General features: G+C 40.9%; 1 protein-coding gene across 4 annotated transcripts in view; it reads left to right on the forward strand.

Annotated features, from left to right (window-relative positions):
* TRPM8 (transient receptor potential cation channel subfamily M member 8) overlaps positions 1 to 12,863 on the forward strand; it is a 124,126-nt gene that overhangs the window by 48,757 nt on the left and 62,506 nt on the right. For all 4 annotated transcript variants that reach the window (XM_040357555.1, XM_040357554.1, XM_040357552.1 and 1 more), the window contains 4 exons: positions 33 to 207; positions 2,866 to 2,933; positions 4,620 to 4,820; positions 10,167 to 10,269. In XM_040357555.1, the coding sequence (XP_040213489.1) occupies positions 33 to 207; positions 2,866 to 2,933; positions 4,620 to 4,820; positions 10,167 to 10,269 (547 nt within the window). The remainder of the gene's footprint in view (positions 1 to 32; positions 208 to 2,865; positions 2,934 to 4,619; positions 4,821 to 10,166; positions 10,270 to 12,863) is intronic.

Raw genomic sequence — 12,863 nt, forward strand, 5'->3', positions numbered from 1 at the left:
ATGCTTTCCATAACCTGTATCCTCTGTGACAGGGAAATTATGTGGCTCAATACACCCTAGAGGAGCAGAAGCGAGATCCCCTCTACTGCCTAGACAACAATCACACACATCTGATTCTGGTGGATAATGGCACCAATGGACATCCAAGTGTCGAGGCTGATCTTAGAGCTTCGTTGGAGAAGTATATCTCTGAGTTAAATGTGCCTGGTACAGGATTTATCTGCCTAAGGGTCATTTCACTAAAGTATAATGCATGTAGTATTTTTTATTTGACTGCCTTACATGGCTAGATTTTCTCTTGTTCAGCCCACCACGGGTTTAACATAAGATGAATTGCTTTACCCATTGTTGCTAACAGTGTGGATAATGTGATAATGTGAGTAATCTCCACTGTCAGCTATTGTACTTAGGCTGCAAGCACCTCTTGAAACTGCCGAAATACAGTGGTGCTGCCAAACAGTGAGTGCATCTGATAGGAAATGATTAAAGTGTTACTAAACCCACAACAGTAAAATCAGTCTCTATATGCAGTAAAGCAGGCTTTTTGTACTCACTGTGGAACCTAAGGGCTTAATCCTCTGCATTGTGTAAAAAAAGTCTGTCTGACCCTCCCCTTCTTTTACTGTCCCCAATCTATTTGCTGATAGAACAGAGCCTGGGGGCACTCTGCATATGCAAAGTTTGGTGTGTATTGCTAGAGAGTTTTTTTTTTTAGGGGGGGGGGTGCAGGTGATCAGCACAGGGCCAATTAGCACTGTCTAGACAGATGGTCAGGGATCATGCAGCCTCATAGGACAGTCAGAGCACAATAAAAACTCCTCCTACAAGCTTTAACCAGTGCTCTGCTGGACATTGATAGAAGCCATAAGACTGCAATATACTGCTGATGAGAAAAGGTGTTTAGCAGTTTATATTTACTAAAATAATTGCATTTCTGTGTTCTGTGTACTGTGGGGGAACAAATATAGTGAATGCAGGGTCCTGGGTTTAGTAACACTTTAAAATTAGAAAATACAGGTTATGACATAAGTCATTTAACTTTATGAAGAATGCTAAACTTAATCTGTGTCCACTTTTGGGTATAGATGTGGTTGATCATCTTGCCCATTTGATAATGATAATGGCATTTGGTGCCAAATCACCTCAATTCATAGGCAATTTGATTGGTTATAAACATATATGAAAGTGCTGAACTGGCTTCCATTGAACCATGTAGTACTACAGACTCCAGAACCATTCAGAAGATTTTTGATAGGCAAGTAAAATCAACCTTTTTAACGAGGAGGGACCCTTAAATAATTTTCATGTCTCAGGGAACTCCTGCCAATAATTACTATTTAAAAAGCTCATAGAAAAGTGTAATTACACAGGATTACAGCGCTCAGGGTGTCTATTGAGAGCAATCAACAGATAAGGTTAAAAGCTAATAATAAAAAGTTAAAAAAGATATAAAAAAGATAAGTAAGGGGGCACAATGGCTATACATGTAATATAAAAGCATTATATTTTAGAGTCCATAAAAATTCATAAGAATTGGTCCAAAAATCCGGGCCATTGGAGTATTGTCATCGGTAATGAGGGCAGGTGTTTTGCAGGTACTTAGGGCTGCTCTCCAAGAGTGACGTCAACTTGAAGCATAAAATGAAAAGAAACAAGAAAGCGCCTCTAAGTAATCTGAGTTTTAATAATTACAAGAGCAAGTATCCAACACTTACATCCAATGTAGCAACGGTGAAGCCTGGGATGCTGGTAAACAATAGTGGTCAGGAGGAACCAGAATCGAGGTGCGCCTTAAACCTGTGTGGATCATCCGCTCAGAGCCAGGGGAGCCGACTTCTACGAACGTGTGTGAGCGCTGTTAGGCTGACTGCTCGTTTGCTGGTCCGTGACGTCAGTAGGACGGTAGGATGGTGGCCGGGATGGGTCACAACGCGTTTCAGAGCGTGCGCTGGTCTGAAGGTGGACCTGCGCGCTCCTTTCTCAAGTCTGCACCAGCAAACGAGCAGTCAGCCTAACAGCGCTCACACACTTTCGTATAACTCCGCCCCCCCGGAGGCGTACCTCGATTCTGGCTCCACCTGACCACTATTGTTTACCAGCATCCCAGGCTTCACCATTGCTACATTGGATGTAAGTGTTGGATACTTGCTCTTGTAATTATTAAAACTCAGATTACTTACAGGCGCTTTCTTGTTTCTTTTCATAGAAAAGTGTAGTGGTCTGTGTGAAGAATGCTTCTTACATTGGTGGTCAGTGGGAAGACCATCCTTATTACAGATATCTGAAAAGATAATTGGTGTAGGTCATATCTGAGAGGCAGAAATAGAGGAATCCATGTGGAGAAAGGCTGAGTAAAGCCTCATACACACGCTTACGACCGAACGTCTGATTTTTGTGGCATGCTAGTCTCATGTCGAAAGTGAAGAAGTTACTCACAATACGAAAATTGTCGTACGAAATGACGTAATGTGTTGGATAGTTTTGTATGTATTCTTTTGTGTCTGAACATGCATAGTCTTGCTCTTACGATTTTTTCCGTACGAAAACCGTACTAATGAAACGGAAATCGGACATTGAGTTCACATCTGCCAAACATTTTATAGTCTGCACATCCAGCTTTTGTCTGACGAAAAAGCAAAACCGGCTGTCGAAAGAACCATATTAACGATCCGGAAATCGTCAGACAGCTCGTCATATGAATTTTTCAATCCCATTTTCGTATCGTGTGTACGCGCCTTAAGTTATCTAACAAGACAGAATTAATTTTCTAATACACACATACAACTGTAGTGTTAAGTTTGCTAAATGCAAAATATGTCCTTTAAATATGTCATATAAAATATTTTTGTGCTATGTCCTCTGCAGAATCCAATTATGGTGGGAAAATTCCTATTGTATGTTTTGCACAGGGAGGTGGGAAGGACACACTGAGGGTGAGTTGACATTTTACAAACATTGCAATGAATAACTTGTTCGCCCTATAATAAAGTTTACCTATTTATTACAGATCACAATTTACCTGTGGATGGTTATAATTTCATTTGGCTAACAATTATTTCCTTCATATACAGTGTTTAAAACACTTTTGTCCCTACTGTCTATATTTGTAAGGGACAGTATGAGTGTTGGAATGCCAAAAAAGACAGCCTTGTGGTCAACTTGGAGCATTGTTTGGATGGGTTGGGTTTAGAGGCTCATTTGTTTGGAATTGTGCTCTAAAGATGTTGTAAAATATGCATATACTATGCAAATATGGTTGGTGTTACTAAACCCACAACAGTAAAATCAGTCTGTATATGCAGTAACACATGCTTGATATACTCACTGTGGAACCTAAGGGGTTAATCCTCCACATTGTGTAAAAAGGCTTTTTATCCTGTCTTCTCTGATCCTCCCCTTCTCCCACTGTCCCCAATCCATCTCCTGGTAAGACAGGGCCTTTGGAGTCACTCTGCACATGCTCAGTTTGGTGTGTACTTCTAGAGAGTTTATTTTTCTTGGTAGGGTGCATGGGCCAATCAGCACTATCTAGATAGGGGTTCAGCCTCATAGGACAGTCAGAGGAGAATGAAAACTCCTCCCACAAGCTCACAAAACCACTATATACTGCTGATGAGAAAAGGTATTAAAGGGAAACTAAAGATTTTATTTTTGTTTTTAAAAAACAAACAAACATGTCATACTTACCTCCACTGTGCAGTTTGTTTTGCACAGAGTGGCCCCGATCCTCCTCTTTTGGGTTCCAATGGTGGCTCTCGCGGCTCCTCCCCACAAGAGCTGACTGCCGCTGGGACGCTCCCATGTGATACACTCAGGCAGCCATAGCCTCCAAGTGTATGACTCGCACCGCCCCCGGTGCGTCACGTCATTGATTTGATTGACAGCAGCGGGAGCCAATGGCTGCGCTGCTATCAATTATCCAATGAAGAGCCGTCAACAGCTGGGGGAAAGCAACGCGGGATCGCGCCCACGGAGATTCGCGGCTCAGATAAGTAAAACAGGGGCTCGGGGGAGCCAGTGATTACAAGGTGTTTTTTCACCTTAATGCATAGGATGCATTAAGGTGAAAAAACACAAAGGTGTACAACCCCCATTAAGCAGTCTATATTTACTAAAATAATTGCATTTCCATGTTCTGTGTACTGTGGGACACCAGATATAGTGAATGCAGGGTCCTGGGTTTAGTAACACTTCAACAATATATAGCTATAACAAACCATGGGGGGTGAAATTGCCCAGTATTGAGGTGGTTAAGAATGAATGGCACCCAAACATGCGTGGCACGTTTTGTCATGACTGCAGTGCAATTTGCATGCAACCCCAAATTCTAAACGCAAACATAGCTAAATGTGGCAAAACTGACGTTTTTAAACGTTGGTTACTATCTGTCAAGTTAAATCGTTCAGGAGAGGTCTTAAAATGTCCCGTGTACATTAAGCCTTACTTTAATTTATGCTAACGGAAGGCTATGTACTGTGTTGTCTTTTATTGCTGCACCACAAGCACTGTCTTGTCATGTATATATATTTTTCAATCTCAAAGGATTTTAACATATTTGATAATGGAACTCCATTGAGAGCTGGCTCGTCTCTGCCTAATTCTTTCTTGCTTTCAAACAGGCAATAAATACAGCAATCAAGAGTAAAATCCCATGTGTAGTGGTGGAGGGATCCGGGCAGACTGCTGATGTCATTGCCAGCTTAGTGGAAACCGAGGGCACTACTTTAGCATCATCAGTCATTAAAGAGAGGCTAGTCCGATTCTTGCCTCGCACTATATCTCGATTGGCAGAAGAGGAGATGGAGTTGTGGATACGATGGGTACAGTATCTTACAATTTATTTTTACTAACGATAAAAATCAGCTTGTGAGTTGTATCTGTTCAGGTGCGTTGTGATCCAGCAATACTCTGTGCTCCAATGAGCATAATTTTTTAAAGGACTGGTATGCATTTTACCAGTATATACTTTGGAATATTTTTTAACTAAACCTGGCTTAGTCTAGGTCTAGGATGTAAAATGAATGTTCTTTAAATCAATCCCTATGAAGCCCCTTGAATGCTAGGCCCAGGCTGTTCCTGGGCCTCATGGGGCCTCATGGACCCCATGTTATATTTCTAGAATCAGTTCTTTGCTCTGGGCAATATTTTGTGAAGTCAGAGTATGATTCCACTTCCAAATTAATTAGAGATAAAATGCAAATGTTTAATTTTTAATTGTCTATAGTTCAATTGACTTACTCTTGTGTTTAGTATAGTGTATGTTAAGCAATATACAGTATGTAGATCTTGACCATTGGGTAATTCCTCAAGTTTTTCATAGTCTATTACATTTTCAAAAGTGCCAATATTAAATCACATAAAATGTACATAAAACTAAGGGGCATATTTAAAAGATCAGTGAATGTCATGTCAGTGAATGTCATTTAAAACTCATACACCAGCTAGGTTCCCCTGAATTAAATATTTGGTGAATTCACTGCCTTATAAATATACCCCTACATTTTTTTCACAAAAATTCTAATATTTTGTTAATGATAAGGGTTATACAGTCAGTTCCAGGCTTTCCAAGAAGACCCACTTCATAAGATACCCATAAAAACCCTCGGCTTCTGAACATTTGTCAGTGGACTTACAAAAGGTCTGCTCAGGTGATATTAAATAAGAAAGGTATAGAAAAGCCTAGGAATGTAATACTGTACCTTATAGAGTACATTGTGTACACCACCCACCTCCACTTTTGTCTCTGACTCATGAAATTATTTTCAATGCATTCATAAAGAAAGGAGTATATACTGTATTTCTTCAAGAAAAAAGGAAACAATATTATATTGTCTCAGGCCCCGTACACACGACCGAGTTTCTCGGCAGAATTCAGCCAGAAACTCGGTCGGAGCTGGATTCTGCCGAGAAACTCGGTCGTGTGTACACTTTTCAGCGAGGAACCCGTCGAGGAACCCGTCGGGCCGAAAAGAGAACATGTTCTCTATATTCTCGTTAGTCAATGGGAAAAGTCGGCCCGCCGAGTTCCTCGGCGGCTTCCACACTGAACTCGACGAGGAACTCGATGTGTTTGGCACGTCGAGTTCCTCGGTTGTGTGTACGGGGCCTCAGACATTGAACAGCATGCTCAAAGGTCCATGTACATGTGTTTGATGTGTTATTGCATGTTATGTTGCATGTCTGAATGTGTGTTGGCATGTGTTGCGGTAATGCAAGTTTCCACAGTGCAACAGTGTCAATCTGGCCTAAAGCTGACCAAATACTTATAGATTATTATTGTTCAGGCTTTGGCCTGAACGAAGACAACAAACCAATTCCTACATACACTCTATACAGCATGGATGGACAAATCTCCCACTTCAGCTGTCTCTCGGGCGGCTGTCAAGATACCTGTACAGCGGCTGCATCTGATTTGATGCACCTGCTGTTCGGCCAACAATTTTCCACCTCACACATGCAATTTCTCAATCAAGGGAAGTTGTGCAGGAGGTGATCTTATTTATTGTTTTAAGTAGAAATCTATTGAGAATCTGAAGTTCTAAACTAGAAAGTCCCATTTACATTGATGTCTGACAATAGTTTAACCTGTTAATTATATCTGTCCTTTCATACTGCTTCTGGAAAACATAATCGGAATGGGAATTTTTAGACATGTGCATTTGTTTTCGTTTGAATGTATTTTCGTCCGAATTTTGGGTATTTTCGTTATCGTTTTAAAAAACGATAACGAATGTGCAGAAACCGAAAGATCCGACATAAAAAAATGCTTTATTTTCGTTTTCGTTGCTACAACAGTTCGATATAGATAGGAGATTCGACATGACGCTGACAATAGCAACCTGTGTCTATCGAACCTGTGGTCGAATGTGCATAACCTTAACTCTTAGTCCAAGATTTTTCTACATAGAGAGAAAAGATTTGACATTATAGAGACAGTGTTGGGGTAGACCATTCGACATTGAACGACGAAGATTCGACGAAGCAGCGAAAAACATTGAAGGCTTATGGTGTCTGTTGAAAGTTCTAAGAAGATTCGACAGCAGCTAAACTGTACGACGCCACCACCATCAATCGTGCTATACCGCTGTATAAGATGACATATGAGGCCAGAGGGTGTCCAAAAAAATTCTTGAAGGTCTGGGGCTCTTGGGTTGATTCCGAGAGCACCATACCTCCTGCTCCTTGAACTTTGACTGATGACTGATACCTCTGCCCGTTGAATAGAACTAAGTGAGTAAATTAACGATTCTGTTGTTTTTCTCCCACCTTTCTCTGTGCGTTTTTATGAAAATGCTCAATGTGTACCAGCTACCAAAGTTTTGTAAAATGATGTACCGGGCGATGTTCGCCTAGGATGTGTGTTTGTTGTATTGTCTGTTTTGTATGTACAAAAATTTCAAAATAAAAATTTACCTTTAAAAAATAAAAAACTGTACGACGCTGCAATCATAATATCCGGTCAAATGCTCGGCCCATAGGCTATAGAAGAATTCAAATGTTGGTTGACTAGTAATAATAATTTATAAATATAATTATTACTAGTGTCATACAACATTAGAATTCTTCTATATTCAACCGGAAATGTATGATTGCGGCATCGTGCAGTTTATCTTGCTCCATCAAATCTTCTTAGAACATTCGACAGGCACCATAAGCCTTCAATGACAGATTCAACCTTAATAAATTCAGATTTTTGGACGAATGCATTTTTTTTTTTCGAAAACAAATTAATAAAAATGAATTTCGGGAGTAAAATAAAAAAAAATTTTTGGACGAATGTACACATGTCTAGTAATTTTATAGAAATATGTGATAGGTCAGGTGATAGGTGTACCTCCCATTTATAATATCTCCCAATATCCTCAGTTGTGTTTTTTTCTCCCGAGCTGGCTTCCAGAAAAAAACTGTGTACATGGAGTTCTTTTAATAATCACTGTTATATAAATGGATGAATATGTAATTAAGGTTTTAGTGGTCAGACAGAAGCTGCTTGTGTTCTTGTTATAGTACGCATACTTCCTCTATTAAGATGGCACATGAAGCTTTTAAAAGACAGACACACCACTCTATGTGTCTAATAAGTGTCTAAAATTCCGTTTTACTATATATAGTACTCCAAAGCAGTACCCCATTTCTGCAGTGGTCATATGTTTTTATCATCCCCATGCTATTAGTGTAGAACGAAATAGCCATTACTAAGTATATTTTTTTTAGCATGCATTTAGCTGTTGTCTACTTTTATTATTAAGTGTATCATCTGTGCTTATTGAACTGGAACAGTTATGCCGCGTACACACGATCATTTTTCGGCATGAAAAAAACATTGGGCCAGATCCACGAAGCAGTTACGCTAGCGTATCTATTGATACGCCGTGTAACTTCTAGGTTGCTCCGGCATATCTTTGTTTTGTATCCACAAAACAAGATACGCCTGAAGCTGGGCTAGATCCGACTGGCGTGCGTCTTAGTACGCCGTCGGATCTAAGGTGCATATTTACGCTGGCCGCTAGGTGGCGCTTCCGTCGATTTCCGCGTCGAGTATGCAAATTAGCTAGATACGCCAATCCACAAACGTACGTCCGGCCGGCGCATTTTTTTACGTTGTTTCTGTAAGGCTTTTTCCGGCGTAAAGTTACCCCTGCTATATAAGGCGTAGCCAATGTAAAGTATGGACGTCGGGCCAGCGTCGAGTTTTCCGTCGTTTGCATAAAACGTTCGCGAATAGGGCTTTGCGTAGAATTACATTCACGTTGAAAGCATTGGCTTGTTGCGGGTTTATTTCGAGCATGCGCACTGGGACACCCCCGCGGACGGCGCATGCGCCGTTCAAAAAAAACGTCAATTACGTGGGGTCAATAGGAATTACCATAAAACACGCCCCCATCTCATCCAGTTGAATTGCGCGCCCTTACGCCGACACAGTTACACTACGCCGCCGTAACTTACGGCGCAAATTCTTTCAGGATACGGAAAATACGCTGTAAGTTACGGCGGCGTAGTGTATCTGACATATGCTACGCCGGCCGTAAAAATGCGAGGAGGTACGTGGATCTGGCCCATTGTTTTTAAAAAATGTCTTTTAAAATGATCGTGTGTGGGCTTCACATCATTTTTCGGGTTCTGAAAAACGACACATTTTTTTTCCGAACATGCTGCATTTTTTAACGACGTTTTAAACTATGTCGTTTTTCGGTTTGTAAAAAATGATCGTGTGTGGGCTAAAACGGCGTTAAAAACCTGCGCATGCTCAGAAGCAAGTTATGAGACGGGAGCGCTCGTTCTGGTAAAACTACCATTCGTAATGGAGTAAGCACATTCATCACGCTGTAACAGACAGAAAAGCGCGAATCGTCTTTCCACTAACATGGAATCAGCTAAAGCAGCCCCAAGGGTGGCGTCATCCGCATGGAACTTCCCCTTTATAGTGCCGTTGTACGTGTTGTAGGTCACCGTATGGTGACGTACAGTGAAGTTTTTTCTACATGCCGAAAAACTTTGTTTTTTTTTTCATGCCGAAAAACGATTGTGTGTATGCGGCATAAAAGAATAGTCAAATGCAGGTATCTTGCTAGCCAGTAGGCTTCATTATGGATCATTTGTGATTACGCATAGTACTGCCCACTGAATTATATCATAAAAGGATCGCTTTTTTAACAACAATTACATTTAAAAGGAAAAATTATATATACTGCTTCAGAGACTGCCATAGACAGCCAACAACCAATACCAAACCAAACCAAACCAAAAAACAAAACAAAGTTACCTTAAAAAACTGTCAATTAGGATTATATTTTACAAAAAACAAAACAAAGTTACCTTAAAAAACTGTCAATTAGGATTATATTTTACATCACATTTTAAGAGAGGGTAATTTCTATTAACAAACAAATACAGTGCAATTAGCAAAATTGTACAATAGCTCATAACAATTGCTCCACAATGTACTTTTATTCATTTTTATTAGATTACTACACTGAATTGCTGAAAACTAACATTGGCTTATAATTACACTTTGCATTATGCCATTCAAACAAAGTGATCATTGAAAGTGGAAAACTAAACATTAATTTTCTAAATGCAACCGTGAGAAACAGTCAAGCAACTTACCCACTACTGTATGATTCAAAAATAAAGATGTGGTATGGATTAATGCTCTACCTTTGCAGATTAAAGAAATAATGGAACACCTTCATCTTCTGACTGTAATTAAGATTGAGCAGGCTGGCGATGAAATAGTAAGCAACGCTATTTGTTATGCTCTATACAAAGGTAAGTGGGCAATACCATGACTTACAGTATGCTATTGGCAGTTGATGGTCTACTACTCTACCTAAAACGGGAGACTAAATTAACTTTTCCTTATCAGTTGTGTTAAAGTAGAACTATGGCTTCCCATTAAAAAATGTGCTGCCACCTTTAATTACAAGTGCATCTGCACTTAGAGGGCCAGATTCACAAAGAGATACGACGGTGTATCTCCTGATACACCATCGTATCTCTGACTTACATTGGTCTTATCTATGCGCCTGATTCATAGAATCAGTTACGCATAGATATGGCTAAGATCCGACAGGTGTAACTGTGTTACACCGTCGGATCTTATTTTCAATTTGAAAATGGCGTGGGGGGCGTTCCCGCTGATTTACACGGAATAATATGTAAAGCAGCGAAATACGCGAATTCACGAACGTATGCGGACCCGACGCAGTTTCTTACGACATTTCCGTAGCGGTTTTCCCGGCGTATACTTACCCCTGCTTCTATGAGGCGCAGCCAATGTTAAGTATAGCCGTCGTTCCCGCGTCGATTTTGAATTTTTTGACGTCGTTTGTGTATGCCAATTCAGAAACCCGCGCGTCGCAAGTTACGCTCACGTCGAAACCACTGACGTCCTAGTGACGTCAGTGGGAGCAATGCACGCCGGGAAATTTCGTGGACGGCGCATGCTCATTTAAATCGGCGCGGGAACGCGCCTGATTTAAATAGTACACTCCCCCTAGCCGCGGAATTTGAATTCCGCCGGGGGATTTGCGAAACGCCGCCGCAAGTTTGGAGGTAAGTAGTTTGTGAATTACCCACTTGCCTCTCAAACTTGCGGCAGGGTATCTTAAATCAGATAGATCACACGGATCTAAAGATCCGCTGATCTACCTGAATCTGGCCCATTGTTTTCTCTTAGTTCCCCGGAAAAGTCCCATGAATACATGTTAATCCTACCAGTGTAGTGCGCCTAATGTAACTTCCTGTGATGGTGTGGCAACAATGCTGCATTGTCACAGTCTACGTGATTCATCTAAATGTTATATATACTGTGCCTGCTTGCACTACATTGGGTTAAAGAAATGTTGCATGTGTTGTGGTTATTAGCATTGTCACTGTTGATTCACAAGCCTGTAGCCTGTAATCCTGCCCACTGCTTTCTGGATTGATGACACTGCCTCTGCTGCTAAATACATACCATTGTGAGCTGCAGTGTCTGCGAGAGGGAGTGTGTGAGACACAAATGAAGGATAATATGTCCCAATCAGGGAAGGTAAAAGTTTTTTTAATTTACTTTGAGTCTTGTGCATCACATAGTAACTAGACTTGGTACTTGTTATAAAGGAGCCTTTAGTTGTACTTTAAGATGACTGGTAAATACTGGTATGTCACATTCCTATTTGAAAATTAGGCCAGACTGTAGAGTACCTAATATACTAATGATGCTGGAATGTTTTTGACTTTCTTTTAGGTTCCAAAAGCTCTTTGCTATTGTTTTACGATAGTGTGAAGCAGGGAAAAGATATTTGAGCCACAAGACTATTCTCTAATACCAGTCATCATTTTATGCCTTTGGGTCATTTATAGGGCTTCCAGATGTGCTTCAAATAGCTTCTGTTTTCTATGAGAATATGTGCTCAAAATACATGGAAAGTACGAGCGTACTTAAGCGTACACAGGTATGAGGGCTGTGTTTTGCCTGCACAGGTGTTCAATGCATCCCTGTGCAGGCAGTACCACTCATGTCAACTGTGAGGCCATGATTAAGGCCTGATGGTTGAAACACGGTGGATTTTTTGACTGTTGTTCACCTGCATTATTAACAAATGTCTTAGCTGACTTCCGTGGCACCAGCCTTTCTACCTTTTTTTAACTGTGAAACAGCAGCTGCACAGACACAGTCCCTGAATTCCCACTGCATGCACCCTGTGACGGTATTGGTATGATAACCCCGTCAAAGATTCCCTTCTTCCATAAGAACATCACCCAATATTCCACTAGGAGGAATATTCCTGAGATCGCCCATTAAGCCACACATGAGTCCAGGCTTACTGCTAGAACAAGACAGAGTTTAATGTTATAACACAGAGCTTATATGTAATTTCCAAAACTGTTACAATGACAAATCTCCGCCCCCTCACACTGGGGCTTCCATACAGATGATTAGGCAGACACGACGGAGCCGAGTCTGAAAACACATTTTCTTTAGACAATGACATCAGTGACGCTGATACATTAACTAGACAGCTCGACCCCGCATATAGAGAGATAATTACCACAATGGAGCAATCAGAATAATTAACACAAGCCACTTAAACACAGATCTCCTTCACACAACACAATAGATCAATTAACCTTTAGAAATAGTGAGGGGACCTTAGCACGTCAATAACCTGTTAGCCGAGGACTGAATCACACATGGCAAGCAGGGAGAATTAAACTGAGACATATAGGCAAATGCATCACAATGGCCCCCCTTTTTCTCCCTGCTCCGGCAAACCCGGTTGGACCTTCCCTGGTCCAGTAGGGTTGACGGGTTCAGAGCTTTTAGTCCGAGGTTAACTCCGTTTGGCGTGACTGACCTCCCTTGGCAACTGCTTCAG

The sequence above is a fragment of the Rana temporaria genome, chromosome 6 (genome assembly GCF_905171775.1).
Source record: "Rana temporaria chromosome 6, aRanTem1.1, whole genome shotgun sequence".
NCBI lineage: Eukaryota > Metazoa > Chordata > Amphibia > Anura > Ranidae > Rana > Rana temporaria.